At 42.1% G+C, this 17,412-nt stretch overlaps 2 protein-coding genes across 4 annotated transcripts in view; one reads left to right on the plus strand and one right to left on the minus strand.

The window, feature by feature from the left end:
- Nucleotides 1-2,852: 2,852 nt before the first annotated feature.
- Nucleotides 2,853-5,459, plus strand: LOC147615918 (cyclic dof factor 3-like). The gene is made up of 2 exons (XM_086778553.1): nt 2,853-3,396; nt 3,537-5,459. Exon 2 carries the CDS (start codon nt 3,577-3,579, stop codon nt 5,029-5,031), a length of 1,455 nt encoding a protein of 484 aa, XP_086634679.1. The 5' UTR covers nt 2,853-3,396; nt 3,537-3,576; the 3' UTR covers nt 5,032-5,459.
- A 1,080-nt stretch (nt 5,460-6,539) lies between these two features.
- Nucleotides 6,540-17,412, minus strand: part of LOC147615919 (uncharacterized) — a 65,183-nt gene continuing 54,310 nt past the window's right edge. The window contains exons 3-7 of one of the 3 annotated variants that reach the window (XR_015262658.1): nt 10,192-11,794; nt 10,028-10,111; nt 9,119-9,922; nt 8,801-8,942; nt 6,540-6,806 (exon numbers count right to left, since the gene is read on the minus strand). Coding sequence is in view for 1 of the 3 variants with exons in the window: in XM_086778554.1 (XP_086634680.1) it covers nt 8,883-8,942; nt 9,119-9,922; nt 10,028-10,111; nt 10,192-11,794 (2,551 nt within the window). In the remaining 2 variants the exon portion in view is untranslated. Of the gene's footprint in view, nt 6,807-8,011; nt 8,601-8,650; nt 8,943-9,118; nt 9,923-10,027; nt 10,112-10,191; nt 11,795-17,412 lie in introns of those variants that run through there. The other 2 variants (XR_015262657.1, XM_086778554.1) reach the window with 2 other exon arrangements.

Below are 17,412 nucleotides of genomic sequence, written 5' to 3' on the forward strand. Positions count from 1 at the left end.
ACACAATCTTTCTGCTTAAAATTTTTTAAATTACTACTGTAAAGGCTTTGATCCGTGTGCTAAATATATTCACACACAAAATACCCTTCAGGTGTGTGTTGTGTGTAGTTACTAGTATATGTATATACACATACATACATGTGTGTGTGTGTGTGTGTGTGTGTGTGTGTATAGAGAGAGAGAGAGAGAGAGAGAGAGAGATCAAAAGTTATGTCCAGTGGGGGTGAAGGCTGAGAAGGGCTTCTCACTAAGTGTATTCATTTGAAAAAAAAACCTTTTTTAATACATGGAGTCTCCTTCTACACACACACACACACACACGATATATATATATATATATATATATCTATAATATATATATATATGTATGTATGTATGTATGTATGTATATGTATATGTATATGTATATGTGTGTATGTATGTGTGTGTGTGTGTGTGTGTGTGTGTGTGTGTGTACATATGTGTATGTGTGTGTGTGGGGTTGTTTTTTGGGGGCATGCATGCACACACACGTGCGAGCCTACACACACACACACACAACACGTAGCCAGTCGAAAATGGCATGGTAGTTTAAAGGAGAAATAAAAATAAAGAGCTAAAAGGCTTGAGTTGGTAGATACATTGTTTATTTAGACGGCTTTGGCATTGTTAAGCATTTTCTCATCATAAACATTTATGCCATCATTTTTTAACTTCAGCAATTGGTGATTCAAATACAACAAATTTCATATTCAAGTTTTATTGGAAATGTGTTTCCCCATTAGTTTTGAGATATAGTGGCCAAGCTTTGAAAACTAGTCATAAAATTATGTCAAGACTTCTTATGATTAGCTTCATTCTTATGGATGTCTAATGAAGTCATAAAATAGGAAAAGTGTGGAGTAATAGAGGAGCCAAAACAAAGTGCATCAAAGCACAAGCCACTTTTGCTAGCTTGTCCATCACGTCCTCACTCCGTTGTTGTCACCAACGAAACACTGCTTTGCTAAGGGGATGAAGGTAAAGCTTCCTTTGCCTAGATGGAGGCAATAAGATTTGATGCCTAGGGACTACACGACGGCGGGGACAGCACACACGGCACGCACATATGCACCTTCCCCAAAAAAAGGAAAGGAGAGTGCGTATAATATGGATAAAAAGGAGCCCAAGAAAGAATAACCTTATAATAAAGTAGAAAGCACGCCATGCAATATGTATGAAAGGAATGTTAGCCTCCTTGGTGGTTTTAGTGTCTTATCCTTATTATTTAACCCTAATTTCTCCTTGCAAACTTTATAAAAAGTGTAGAACCCATAAATATGTGACATTAATTGACTAAGTAGTGCCTCCAAACATGAGTGGGTCATGTGGCAATTGTAAAGCAACCTTGTTAACTAGTTCAAGTGGATTGTACTCTTGATAGAAAGATATTGTTTGGGATGGTATAATAAAACCATAGCATAGTGACAAAAAAAGAATAAAAATGAGAAAGATTCAAGTGGATATAGATTCTAACTTTATTATACTATATACTTGATAGTCTCATTTTTTTCCTTTGAGCTTACAATCCAACTCATACTCCATCCACTTGTCCTAGAAATTCTCACGTGTGAGTGTGCATGTACATGTGTGATGTGTGTTTTGTGTGCATGTGTGTGTATGTGTATGTGTGTGCATGGTTTGTGTGTGTGTGTGTGTGTGTGCATGCACGTGCATGTGTGTGCATATGTGCACGGTGTGTGCATATGCATGCATACGTGCGTGTATGCATGGTTTGTGTGTGTGTTTACATAGCATTGTTGTACCCTTATCTTATGGGGGATGAATTTTTTATGGTTGTCCCTTTCCCACATAGAAAATTGGAACGTGAAGGTGACATAGTTGTAAACCAATTGTTTGGATTATTTTGAGTGGTTTGAACGTGTTACGTATTGTTACATTAAAGTAAGGCTAATAGCCCACATCAAAATATATTGCAAACTCCTAGAAATTAAGCTCCATCATTGGTTAATGACTACACACATATTTTACTAGCAAACAAAAGGCATTTCTGACATGCCACCTCATGTTTAAAACATGGATAGGTCATGAATGAAACTTGTTGGGCATTTGATGGCCAATTTGGACCTGCAAAAGGTGGCTTTACCCAACCAACAGAACGTTTGCACAAACACTTTTCTCAACATCTAGTGGAGGCCCCAACTTCACTTTTAGGGATGCCTCCACTTATGAGCACAGGTTGTACCTATTCTATACCCACAAGTGGAGGGATCTTTGCTTGTCATGTGAAAACAAGACTTTCCAAGGGTCAACTCCATAGGCAACAATGTTAGGGAGGCTACATGTGTGTAACGAGCATGTGATCTTGGGTACTAAAGCATGTGATCTTGGATACTAAAGCATGTGATCTTAGGTTTACTAGGCGAGGGAGTGAGAGGAGCCAAGCTGTGATTGGTAAAGTGTTTGGGAGTGAGTGGAGTGGATAGGTGCCACTTAGGAGAGATGGGTAACGGAATTCAAGTTGCCTTGTTGGCTTTGTTTGGAACCCGGGTTATCATCTTAAGAGCCAATGGGCTACACCAACTTGACCCAACACAAGTGCCTAAGTTTGAGACACTCTTGAAGAGGGGAAAAGGCAAAGACTCCCAGGACATGTATAGGTGTGTAAAGTTGGGAACCCTTGGAAGTGCTTTTGTGTGTAGATAAGAACCCTTGGAAGTGCTTTTGTGTGTAGATAAGAAGCAAAATCTAGACTTGTGGTGGAGAATGCCTTTACACCACGTGAAGGGTGGGGCGTGGATGTAAAAGAGCCTTGTATAAATGAAAAATTTTCCAACATTTTTAAATAAAATCCAAAAAGTGCCATTTACCTTATCATCACCATTTGCAACCCCTGCGATTTCTGTGTGTCTCTGCATTCTCTTTTTATTCGCACTCAAAGAGAAAGCTGCATCGTCATAGCTTGATTTCTTCTGCTTTCAATCACAGCTCCATTCTGCACCTTGTTCAAGAACAGGATTTGCTCACAGACAAAAGGGAGAAAGCTGTAGAACGGGGCCTTGATCAGGGTTGAGCTGTGGTGATTTCCCTTCACAGATTGCAGAGGGATTTCTCTGTGTTTTTGGCCCTTTTCTTGTTGCTCTGCAGATACAGAGACTGTTATGGGCAAGAAGGAAGATAAAGCAAGTGGAGCCTTGGAGATTTTCTTCCACAACTTCTATGGGGGTTTTCTGTGTTTTGGGCTCTTTTCTTTTCTCCCTGCAGATGTTCACAGAGGCAGATACTGTTGTGTGCGTGAAGGACGCTGAAGCGCTTGCACAATCTTATCCTACCATCAAGCTTTTTGGAATCACATCCCCGTGATCTCAACCATTATCATGAAGCTCTACTCTGAAGGAAGACCTCTCTGTTAAACAGGTATTTCTTTTTCACCAATTTATCATAATTAAACTCCCGGACAACATCCCACTCAATTGAGTTCAGAATAATTAAAAAATAGCATGACTATCAATGGGTAAACGCTTGAAATACATCCATGGGGAGCCTTTGTTCTGCAGGTTAGCCGGATTGGAGCCTCTTTCTGAGGAAGAAGAGAAGATGGTTCTCGCCTCAGACGAGTTAGGAAGCTCTTCAGGAAGCAACGAGGGTTATGAGGACAGGAAGCCCGACCAGGGGGGGACTATGGGTTCTCAAAGCGATGGCAAGGCAGGATTAGCAGCTCCAAAACTCGAAATGGCCGACACACATGCGTCACATGACAAGAGGCTCAAGAAGAAGCCCAAGGAACCCCTTCCTTGCCCTCGTTGTGAGAGCCTGGACACCAAGTTCTGTTACTTCAACAATTATAATGTGAACCAGCCTCGGCATTTCTGCAGAAAATGTCAGAGGTATTGGACCACAGGAGGCTTGCTCCGGAATGTGCCTGTTGGTGCTGGTCGCCGGAAGAGTAAGCATACCGCTTCACATCAAAAGCATGTGATAATACCTGACATGGAAACAGTCCGAAGCAATGCTGGTAATGTGATCCATGGCAGAATCACAGGGAATGATTTGAAGGTGGTACCTTCACAGCCACTGTGCCATTTTCTTCCTCCAGAAGTAAGCTCATTTACAGCCATGGAAAGTCCATCATCATCAGGTACCATGCTCAGTTTTGGTCACCAGAGCGCTGCAACCTCTTTATCCACGCAGAGAGGTGCAACCATTGAGCATCAGGGAAGTTCCAATGGGTGGTCTGCATTGCCTGCTTATGGAGACATCACAGCGAACGGTGAGAGAAATTTGTCAGTTGGTCACAAGAAAGGCACCATTCCTCCAAGTAAGAGATGTCATGAAACATCATCGGCACCAGCAAAGTCCCAGCCCGTGGACAGATCAACTGAGGGGTTTTCTGTTACTAAACATTGGTCTCAGAAGAAAGATGTTAATGCTACAGTATCTGAAGTAGCTAACGAGCCCAATGCAGAAGGTGATGCTCATGCAGTGCAGGTGACAGGAGCGGGTCCTTATCCACATAGTGGACCTTGGCATTACTTTAATCATCCCGCCATTACAGCAAATTCTGCAGTTAGTTTACTCCCACCAAATTGCTGGGCATGGAGTGGGGCCCCAGGTGGCATGTGGGGCAGTTTCCCGTGGCCCTTCATTCCCCCCTCAATGTGGGGTCCACCACTCTTGGATTGGACCAGTGCTTGGAGTATGCCATGGGGTCCAGCAGCGGTGGCGGCTGTGGCGGCAGGAACAACAACACCAACTTCAAGTACAACACGGAAGCATCATCTCGAAAGCTCACAAGTTGGCTCTGGAGCTGAGGGATGCCTCTGGGTTCCAAAGACATTGAGAATTGATGACCCGGTTGAAGCAGCGCGCAGCTCCATATGGACAACATTGGGGTTGGGAGATGGGCCTGGGTCATTAGCTGTGGGGGAAGGCGTTACCAAGGCTTTTCAGTGCAAGACAGAAACCAAGGATGGAGATAAATTAATAACCCAATCACGGTTTTCAAATCCAGCAGCGATGTCAAGGTCCATGGCTTTTAATGAGAATAATTAGCCTTCTAAAATGCATCAAATCTGGAAAAGGAAGAAATTGTGCCACGCCATAGATGGAATGGGATGAAAGCAAGGTTTTCTTTTCCAGATTGCAGGTTGTTTCCTGTCACATGTTCACAACATATTAGCAGCTATTTGACTAAATTATTGTGCATGTTGCTGTAAAAATACAAAATCTTCAACATATTAGCAGCTATTTGACTAAATTATTGTGCATGTTGCTGTAAAAATTCAAAATCTTATGTGTTGAGCTCTTGAGTAAATCATGAGAGTTTGTTTATAGCAAAATGTGAAAACATTGGCCTCCTTGTACACCAGGTAAAGCCAATGTCCGGTATGGTATCCAACTCTGTTCATTGCATCTGAACTAAGTTTGATGTGTATCATAATACTTGTCAGACAAGGAATTTGTAGGTTTGAACATCCTAAGTACTTGCAATCTAGGGCTTAGAACCTTAATTTTTGAGAAGTTTGTTTGTTTTGCCCCTTGCAATGCCAATGGTGTTAGGAGCGTTATCTTTGCTGCGTGCGAGATGTTTGTGAGTTTTCCTTCTCATTGGCAATCCTGTCATCTCAATGCCCTTCATACTTTAATATGTGGAGCACAAAGAAATATCATTTTTTTTTAAAACTTCATCTAGGATATTATGGGATCCACCAAACTAGTCACCAAGATAAATATCCACTATAACACAACTCTAAACAGAACCAGTCAAGCTGAACTTGAAATAGAGTAAAGCACTCCTAGAATGGAGGTAGTATTTTCCATGCGTTTTACATCTCATCAAGTTTTACGCCTTAATAATTTAAGTTCAAAATGGAAAGTAAGAAGAATCCTCTCTCTCTCTCTCTCTCTCTCTCTCTCTCAAATGGTAAGAAAATTATGTCTTTTCTTTACCAAAATTGTTACAGACACTAGTTGTAAGCAAAGCTAGTTTAGATTCAAGAAGCTAGTTAGCCGCATCAGCTTAGGGTATTAAGTGGGTGGGTGAGTGGATGCAAGTGGGTAGGTGTGGTGGTGGTGGTTTTTTTTAATACATTTTTCCTTAAGGTATGCTATGAATGATGATGCTTACAAACTTTCTTAGTGTACTTATATGATGTCACCGTATCTAATGATGACATAAGAAGAATAATAGCTCACTCAAGGCTTCAAATCCAAAGCCTGATTCATCTCGTGCCACATGTCAACATATAAAAAGGTTAGTAGAAAAAATTGAATGGGAATTGCTCACACTTGCTTTTCTAAGTATATCTCTAAGAATGGGGGCGAATTGAAAATAAGCCAACAATTGATTTTAGAATCATTTAGCTGTAATTATTAATTGTAACTTGAGATGCCACTAGGATAGATTCGAACCCAATACCTCCTCTTTCGTAATACATTTTTTTTGTAATTTCTTAATTTGGTTGGTAGAGGGGAAAAAATATGGGTGAACTTCAAATGGGCTAGTTTCAACAAATCTTACATGAAGAATATTGTAATGTACAATTTTATTTATTTATTGTTGGCAACTTTAAGAGTTTGGTAGAGGTTAAAAAATATGGCTGAGCTTCAAATGAGCTAGTTTCCACGTATCTTGCATTAAGGATGTTGTAATGAGCTCCTTGTTAGTCGATTGATTGGCACAACTCACTTGTTCCTTTTGAATTACAAGGAGTGTGTGCCTTCCTGATGATTTGTGACCACCTTCCATGTACACTAAGGGCTGTTTTGTTGCTTCTCATATCCTTGAGGGTCCTTTCATAAGTTCCTTTTCCAAGAGCCCCAAGCACCTTACATAAAAGAAAGGGAGGAGTTGAAGAGACTTGGTGCAAGAAAAATGCCATGCTGTGGTATAAATAACCAAACAGAATATAAATACATATAAAAGGTCAAAGGAACTCAAACAGATGCGGCACACTATATAAAACAGATGAAACATCAAGCATTTAATGCCTTCGTGAGTACTCTTTTTTTTTGGGGGGATGTATGTGCAAATTTTTCTTACAGAAAGAGAATGTATCAAATACTCTCTCTCTCTCTCTCTCTCTCTCTCTCACACACACACACACACACACACACACACACACACACACACACACACAAAATACAAATCTTTTTCTTCATGCTTTTAAATAACAATCCACTTCTGTGATGTTCATGTCCACATTGCACTTTTCGGTGGTCATGGCCTCATAACATCTAAGCATCAAGGATGTTTGCTCACTATACGTGTCCTATTCAGGAGTATGAAACTGACCATTTTAATTTGAATAAACAGCAAAACCAATAGTGAAATTCTGAATGATGAAGTGAGTACACCAAATGAGTGAATTTGCAAGGGTTTTGGCCTCAATCAACCGTGTACATTTGGGGATGAGAAAGATGCTTAGAATGTGATGTGAGGACAGCTTTGGAATGAGCTTCGACAAAGTCATGTTTGTTTTTGTGTGGCTTCTTTGTCTTGTCAATAGGGTTGCTTTGTGCAAGTTGAGTTGGATATAGGATGCTATTTCAGGAGGAATTATACTAATAACTAATGTTGCCAACTACTAGATTCCAAGAGAGAGAGAGAGAGAGAGAGAGAGAGAGAGAGAGAGAGCTGAAAGAGAGGGTCTATAGGCATGTGGCTAATTTCTTGCTCCGATGAGCAACATAAAAGCTCGTGCCATGTGCACCTTCACCCTTTGCCCAGGCATGTGGTCATGCACAAGTTTAAAAAGTGCAACTGGATGGAGGTGTTAGAAACGAATCTTTTGACAACTGATAGGGAGATATTCCTTCAATGTTTTACACAGAATCATATGTAGCAAAGACGGGGGAAAGTGTGTGTGAGCACATGCATGCACTGTTGAACAAAATAACATATAACATTTGTAACATAACACATTGCATATGAAATATCTCAAAATGACACTGACACATGACAAAAAAACTATTATTCAACTTAAATTACATAATTACATGATTATGCAAACAGTCAAAGTACTTCAAGCCTATCATAAAGAGATTCTTCCAATATGCACAATTATAAACCTGAAGTGCTCAAAGGCTGCCTTGCATGGAACCAGTTCCGAAACATAGCTCTTAACCTAACCCTTGATTAACCTAACTACATAAGCTTCCTTGCACACAGTTTCTTGAAGTATAAATGTATCCTTGAATCCAAGACAAATTTGACTATCTTGCACCCAAAAGCCACTTTCAGAATCCCCTTTTTATACTCTTGCTAGGGTAGGAACAAGCTTGTGGATAAATTGACGAGTTGAGCACATGTCAGTGAGTCGAACCAGTGAAACCATGCATTCTCTCATCACACTCACCGCTTTTATTAGCCCCAGCTATTTCCACCCTGTTCAAGTACTCACTCTTAGCACCCATTTGCAAGCTAACTAGTTACATACACAGGGGATTAGCAATTCGCTTTGATGAGGAAGTCTCTTTGGTGACAAATCCTTACCATTCAAATACCCGTTGGTGCATTCATACTCATTTACGACGGCCAAAGAAGCACCAGGGTGGCATTATTATATCACCACACAAACTCTAAACCCTTCACCCTGAACTCGAATCTTGATCCCTCTTGACTAAACAATACACCACCCAGAGAAGCAACCATGAGTATAGCATTATATCACTACACAAGACATGATGATGCATTAAGAGGTAATTAAAATAGAAAACTGTTTCTATAAAATCTTCACCTCTAGGCTATCAAAAGTCATATGCCAGAAGGGGCAAAGAACAAAAAAGTTGAAAGTTAGCAACCCTCAAATAGTGGACAAACCAGGGGGATGAGTGACCTCGCTTTCAACCGATATCTGCATGTGTGACACTGTACACAAGCTGGTGTGCCACAGATTGGCTATTTAACCCAATTGCATGGTAAATGGCACAGGAGTTTTGGAACATGATCTGGCAAACAATGGCTGTAATACCAAAAAACCACACAAGGTCAAGGGCAAACCAGCAAGAGGAAGGGGTGGTGGGGAGGGAGGGGGATGGAGGGAAAGGCATATCAAAAGAAAAATTAGTTCATAATGCTTCAATGTGTATTTTCACAAGCATTTTCAGAGCTTTGCTGGGGTCTAGAATTAATCTTCACCTCATCTATTTTGAACTCTGATTCAAACACTCTCTGCTGTTCTTCTGGCCTAGCATTGCTGGCAGATGACTGGCTTGCTGAGCCAACTGTGTCCTCCTGTTTTTTGGCTGCCCCACTGTGCTGCTCCCTCCCGACTTCCTGGAAGGCTTCAGAGCAATGTTCAACCAGGATCCTGTCATCCCGCCCTGTGGGCCACTCACCAGCTTCACAATCTAACTGAACAACTTCCATCTGCACGACGTTGCCATCTTGTCGTGCCTGCATCTCTGCAACAGCACTTAACTCTATATTAGCCTCTACAACAGGAGCGCCTAGACCTATATTACAATTTACAACCACAGCAGATGGCATCTGATCAGCCACCATATCGGCATTTATGGCCATATCTTCAACTCCACACAACAGTGTCCTACCATAACCACCCTGCTTGAAAGAAACTTCTGCTACACCTTGATTGCCTCTTGGATTTATTTCTACTCCCGGTCCCATGGAGAACTCAGCATACATAAAACTCAATCCCTGATTGTCCTGTACTTGTTCTGTTTCTTCTTGCAAAGTATCCTCCATCAACCTTGAAGCTCTAATTAAGCTTTCATTACCACTAGAAAGAGCACCATCAAAGCCATTGGAGCTGCATAATTGATCTCCAAAGGCCTCAAGTCGTCCCACCCTTACCGTGTCTAAGTCCACTCCTAGGCTTGGCACCTTGATCAAAGAAGAGTCAACAGGTAGAAGGAAAGAACCAAAAACTGACTTCTGAACACGAGTATCTTGTGCAGGCCGATGGTAGATTGCCAATGCATCCTGCAAGCGTATGGACATCAACACCAGTATCAAACATTAACAGTGACAAGCTGACACCACAGTGCAGACCAGGTGCTAGATCACTTATGAAAGACAGAATCAAACCTTAAATGCATTATTTGATAACTGTGGTAGCAGGTCAGCATCAGGGCCTGGAGTAGAGAGAAGTTCCTGTGCTTCAGAATCAACCTGCAGGCAAATGTTTTGTCCAAAGTCAGTTGGAAACTTGAAAAGCCAAAACATGATAACGGCAGCCATGAAACCCTCACCTCAAATTCTACATCATCCTCCATAGGTTCATGGGAACCATCACTCTGGTTAAGGACCGACATCTCTCTTATCTTCACTTGTGATGCAGGAAGCAGACTTAAGTACTGTTTGTACAGGTCATTGCCGGCCAGTTTGGCTGACACATCAAGGTTCAGCAGAATCCTAGTCAGCCTAGCCCTGGATCGTACAGACGACTTCGATTCAACCTGCAGCACTTCTCTCATCAAGACATCAACAGGATCTGCAGGAGAGGCCTTCTGTGGATGTGTTGTATCTGGTGTTTCTTGCAGAGGGACTTCAATCTTTTGATCATTGTCTTTGTAAAAAGTTGAAGCTTCCCCTACAATGCTGCCTTGACATGAAACGTCTCTCTGGAGACGAGGGGGGTTCAAACCTGAGCTGACATCCCCTGTTTGACCTTGCCATGGATCTCCACTGGTCATTCCTTTACCACCTCGATCCCACTCTGGATAACCAAACCTGTGTCTTTCATCAATGTAGTGTCCGTGCCCTTCCCATGTCTCATCAGGTTCTGCAGGCCTCTGCCAGCCCATTACAGGTCCATGATAAGGTCCATGGGGATGATACCTAGTACCACCACCAAAACCCATGTCAGCAGAGGGCATAGCACTCCCAGGCCCATATAAGGGTGGAACAGGAAACTGCTGAGCCATCCCAATAAAACCTGCAGGGGGGTGTCCTCCAATGTGAGAAAAAGGAGAGAACATGTTACCAGGACCCAGTCCTGGATTTTGGATATTCCAATTTTCAATGCCCATGCCCAGGCCCATGCTCACAGCCACACCCTTCCACATTTCACCTGGTCCACCCATCTCAGTTTTTTTAAAAGCACCCCCAGACTTTCTATCATATCGTCCACTTTCCCTTGAACCTTGACCTTCATCAAAACTGCTGCCGTGGGCACCTATAACAGCAGGGTTGTCAATTCCTGGTCTAAATGGAGGTGGAGGGGGAAGTAGACGTGCTTGCACCTGTGGCCTGACCATAGGTCCGCCCATGGGTGCTCTGATCATTTGTGAGCCTTGGTGTAGCCACTCTTTCCTCTCCCGAGGTCCTCCATCCACACGCCGGGATTTCGGAGGTCCTCCACCTGGCGTAAATCTACGATGTTCTCGCTCAGGTACATAACCATCCTCATGACCTCTCATCAAACCCCTTGAATACTCTTCTTTTCCAGAATCTGGTGGTAAAGAGGGAAAGGCATCCCAATTTTTATCTGGGCTCAAAGACCAGCCTCTTCCATCATCCGAATCTCGATTTGTACCTCTGGGATCCCAACTCTTCACCTCTTCTTCTAAACCAGAATGCTGCTTTACTCGATCTGTTTGTTCAATGATGTGCCGGATTCTTTCCCTTGCCCGCTGAGTTCCACTGGTGCTACTTACACTTATGCTTGTCTCAAACTTAAGCCTGCGTGCTGGCTTTTCAGAGGATGGGGTTAAGTTTCCATCTGGAAGAGAAGGCGATGGTGATCGTGGTGGGGCATCATATAGAGAGATTCTGTCTTCACGATTGCAGTGCAGCACTTTGTTATCATCAAGTGGAAGATCATTCTCTGCTTCAGCTTGTTTACCCCTGGACCTGACATAAAGGATCAATCACAAGAAAAAGCATTAAAAAGGTTGCCCAAATCTGATCACAGCCTACCTACTTTATCACATATAATATACAGCATGATATTAGCCATAAATTCACATAACAAAAATTAGCATGGTTGAAGACCAAGCCATCGAGCATGCAGTGGAACCAAAAACCTCATGAGATAAAAAGAAGTGCATGGAATGAAGTTATGAACCTGCTCCTGACAGCACAAACAACTTGTGTGCTCAATTTGCTCTGTTGTGATCTACAAGACCAACAGCTTGTGCGCTCAATTTGCTCTGTTTCTCATCTACAACACAACAACTTTTCTTTCCTAGGCATGTCATGCTATGTTGGAATGTTCTCATGCACACTGCAGAATCTTGTGCTTTTGAGTACAAATATTTACTCCCAAAGCTGCACTGATTTGGGCATTCCATAGTGCTTAAGCACCTATGACATAAAAATTGTGACCATGTGCTCAACTTTTATGGTTTTTCTAACAGGCAAGAAGTGAGCTTGCTTGCTAAACCTATTGACATTGCATCATTGCCATATTGAGTACGAGGAAAATCCATGATAAAAACCATGGCAATGCTTTCTCGTGGCTGGTTTGGAACTAGCAAACGCTGAAGCAAACCAAGAGCCTTTTGCCTATATGCACGTACATAAGCTTCTATGTCTCTTCTCATGCCTGGCGAAAAGAAGTACCTCTCAATCATTTGAGCGGTAGGCAAAATTTCTCTCTGTCCTGCATAGGGTCTTGATTCAAAATTCAGCTCCCAATAAGTAGTGTTTCCACATCATCACGTACAAAAACCAAGTACTATGAAACACCCTTTTTCATTGCTTAAATGATTTTTACATGAGATACAACGGGGATAATATCACATGATTCACTACGAGCAGCCAATCTATTTTTAAAAAATTGTGGGGGATAGAGATTCCAAGATGACAAGTCTCTTTTGGAGAGCTCTTTGTTGTTGGGGATGCAATCCACACTTCTAGAGAGAAGCAGCTCACGTGGTAAGATTGGGTTTGAATCTTGGCAAGTTGAGATTTCTAAAAATTGGATAACCGGAGGTCACCTAACACCTTAAGGTTTTGGGGTCTGGAGGACTAGACCAATTTGTGGAACACCTCACTTAAGCACGCTTGCGCAGGAACACAATTGGCATGGGTGACCTCCCGGGAAGTGGGAGGATCCATGTTTTCAACATGGTATCAGAGCCGAGGCTGTGATGTTGGAAGCTAAGACCTCAACCAAAGTGTGGCTTGAGGGGGGGTGTTGGGTATGCAATCCACACTTCTAGAGAGAACCAACTCACGATGTGAGATTGGGTTTGAATCTTGGCAAGTTGAGGTTTCTACAAATTGGATAACCGGAGGTCACCTAACATCTTAAGGTTTTGGGGTTTGGATGGCTAGACCAATTTGTGGAACACCTCAGTTAATCACGCTTGCGGAGGAACACAACTGGGATGGGTGACCTCCCGGGAAGTGGGAGGATCCATGTTTTCAACATTTTTTACACTATGGGCATTAAGTGAATTTTTCATCAGCTTATCATTCTCAATCCGCGGATGGACAAAGTGAAGTTACAAATTTAACCGTGTTAGATTTGCTTAATAGCCGATCAGAAAAGTTCTTGGGAGAAGTATTTGCCACTCCTCGAATTTGCATACAACACAGTGCATGCTTCTACAGAAACGGTCCCATTATATGACAAAGTGGTATTGCCACCCATTCTTCACACAAAGGATGATATTTTTGCCGTTGAAGAATATATTAGGGACTTGGAAATAGTCCATGCACAAACAACCATTGAGCGTTCTCAAGAGAAGCATAAGAGGGCTGCGATAAGCATAGAAGGCGATTAGACATCAAAGAAAATGATTGGGTATTGTTGAAATTTAAGAAAGCTAGACTTCAAAAGAGGCCTGGAAAAGAGGAGATGTCTCCCAAGCTCTCTACTAGGCATTATGGACCGTTTAAGGTCGTTGAAAAGATAAACCAGTTGGCTTTGCACAAATATGTGGGCCCAAGGCTTAAAGAGCAGTTGTGTTTTCATGCTCTGTCTCGTATGTTTGAAGTGTTGGTCTATTGTTCTGGGTCCCTGATTTCGGTGACAATGGTATCAGAGCATAGGCTTTCTCGGAAGCAAGTGGCTTTCTTCGAACAATGAGAAAGAGAAAAGATCAGAAATGGGAACTACATTGATCAACAGTTTTGCCATTGAGCTTGTGGAAGCAATCATGAGCAGTAGACAGCTTGGTCTAAGGATTTATGGATTCACACATTTTATCCTCGAAGTATGGAGTTGGTTTTGTGTGCCTGTGTTCAACACTCTTTCCATATGGATTATAAATTAAGTTTACGAGCAAACTACATGGAGCTATCTCTCAAGATATCTTGTGTATACTGAGGAGATATTTCTTTTGGCTTCATGTTAAACCTGGCAAAGAAAAGCTAAGTATACTTTGAGTTTTGCAAAGTTGCTGCTTTTTGCAATTTATTGAAAGAGTTTTTGGACACTTAACCCTTGTATACCAATACAAGGAGAATTGTATGTTGTTTGCCTTGAACTGTTTCAGGTAAACATAATGGTTGAAGAGCTTGGTTTATATGGTTTTCATATAAACCAAGTATACTTTGAAAACATACTACATGTACTCCCCCTCTCAATCTTTACGAAGGGTTTGCACTTTGCAACCTATTTCATTTTCAGCTCTTGCAACATAATGCTAGAAGCACCCCCTAGTAAGCCCCCTTCACATGATCACTCCCACATATGTATAATCCTACAATTCCAAGTTCAATGTAGCTATGATCCTTCTCTTTATGATGCATACAAGTCGGTGGAAGATACACATCAATGGTATTTTGATAGTGGTGCTAGCAATCATATTACACCACAACGCCACTTGTATACATCATTGGGAGATGCACCCGAGGAAAAAGAATTGTTACATGTGTCAACAACTCCTCTTATCGAGTCAAAGGAGTTGGGAAGATTGTGTTCACTGCTGCCAATGGTGGGACAATCACGCTCTCCAAAGAATCTCCTGTCAGTTTCAGCCATTGCTGGGGTCCAGCCTAGCTGTTCGCTTTGTTGATGACATATGTATTGTACATGATTGTAGTGATGGAGATCTTATGGTTGCCTCAAGTACTTTTCGTCATGGTCTTTACAGGTTTGATGTATATGAGAGAGCTACACATGATGCACTTGCAGTTGCTACCATATTTAGCATGACAAATGCTCAGCTATGGCATGCTTGGTTTGGACATCTGAACTTTGGTAGTCTGCTTCGCCTTCAAAGTCATGATATGGTTTCCGCTTTGCCTCCACTTGCAACACCCATCAAACATGTATGTGAGGGTTGCATATTGGGCAAAATGCATCAGACACACCATTCCCCAAAGATGGTCCAGTGAGGGTTGTTTGAAAATTACAACTTGTACATAGTGTGTTGCATGCGCGGAAGCCTTGCTGTGTTGATCCACATCCCTAAGCTTGATTAAGAACAAGATGCTGATATAAACATGATTAAGATAGAGGAGAGAGAAGAAGAAAGAGATTGGTGTCAAGTTTTTCTTTGTATTTTATATGGTACAAAAAGGTGGCTTAAATACTTGTACATGCTTGGGCCCTTTGGTCAGCCTCAAAGGGGTGGCCTTTTGGCCCCTTTCTACATGCCTTCTACTTAATGCTACTTCTACTAATGATGAATGACTTGATTATTGCTGAATTATGCCTTTTTCTTATATATATGTGTGAAGGTTGCAGTCGGCCAACTGTAGAGGCAGTTGGCCTATTCTGTGGACAAATTATCATAAAAAATCCCCTTTATTGGCTGCACTTTTCTCCCTTGTTGCCCACACAAACTGGTCTTTCTCCTGGTTGCTGCCGCTTGCCGCTTGGGACCTGCTACTATAGGCTGACCCATGTCTATAGGCTGGCGACAGGGTCCCGAACACTCCTTTGATGCTTGCTGCTGATGGTACTTTATGCTACCATTGATGACTTAAATGCTAACTTAACTGATGATTAACTAGGAATCAATGCTATTCATGTAGAGGTTTAGCCATGGCACGGGGATGCACGTGACATTCCCTTGTGCTAAACTTGATGACAGGGTGGACACTATCATCCTCCCTCCTTGGACTACGGACTTTGAACTGCTACTGACTTTTACCTTCTACTTTACCTGACTACTTTAAGGAGAAGAGAGAGATTGGTGTTAGGGTTTTCTTTGTGTTTTATATGGTACAAAAAGGTGGCTTAAATGCTTGTACATGCTTGGGCTCTTTGGTCAGCCCCCAAAGGGGTGCCCCTTTCTACATGACTTTCTACTTAATGCTACTTCTACTAATGACGAATGACTTGCTTATTGCTGAATTATGCCTTTTTCTTATATATACCTAGATGAATCCAAGAACATGCCCAAATTCACCTTTTCGGAACGTGCATGTTATATACTCATGGTACTATCAACTCCATTATGCATAGTATGGACTAGATACTACGACATCCCCACTAACGTCATCACTGCCCAATAGTGGGTGTAGAACTCTGTATCAAGATATGCTCTCACACACGCACTCCACAAACACACACACACACACACACACACACACACACACACACACATAAGAGCATATATTCACACAAAGCCCTTCGTATTGAGTTTCTGTCAAACCTCTGGAGATGCAGGGCAGACTCAGCCATAATGAAGCCTAGCACTAAGGGAAGTAGCAAATAGAAAGAATTAGTACAGCAAATAAGTAGTTGATAGGGCAAATGCACCGCTAAAGATAGAAAGAATAAGCACAATATCAACTGGCCGCAACTCGAACGAAAACTTCACAATGTGAAATCTGCATGTCCGCTAATACGGCTGTATTAATACCTAGATGAATCTAGGAACATGCCCAAATTCACCTTTTAGGAACGTGTAGATGCAATCGGCCAACTGTAGAGGCAGTATTCTGTGGACAAATTATCATTAAAAATCCCCTTTGTTGGCTGTGCTTTTCTCCCTTGCTGCCCACACAAACTGGTCTAGTTGCTGTCGCTTGCTACCTGGGACCCGCTACTACCTGCCGACCCATGTCTATAGGCTGCCGACAGGGCCCGAAACCCTCCTTGATGCTGGTGATGATGCTAATGATGCTGCTGTGGATGATGTTGATGCTAAGGATGATGATGATGAAGTTGATGATGTGCTGCTCCTGATGCTACTAATGCTAATGGTACTTTATGCTACCACTAAAGACTTAAATGCTAACTTAACTGATGATTAACCAAGGATTAATGATGTTCATGCAAAGGTTTAGCCATGGCACGGTCGTGCACGTGACATAGTGATATATGTGGTCTGATGATGACACCATCTATTGGAGGATGCCTCTGTTTTTCTACATTCATTGATGACCTTTCTAGATTCAGCTAGGTCTATGCTATGAAGCAAAAGTCAGGTATTTATCTGTTTTCAGGCACTTTCAGCATGTTAGGGTGCATAGTGTACAGATAGAGGGGGAGAGTACATGTCCAAAGAATTTAATGCATACTTGTCTGAGAGGGGCATTTAGCACCAACGTACCATGATGTAATG

Source organism: Cibotium barometz, chromosome 39 (genome assembly GCF_041138505.1).
Source record: "Cibotium barometz isolate CiBa-2024 chromosome 39, ASM4113850v1, whole genome shotgun sequence".
NCBI classification, from domain to species: Eukaryota; Viridiplantae; Streptophyta; class Polypodiopsida; order Cyatheales; family Cibotiaceae; genus Cibotium; species Cibotium barometz.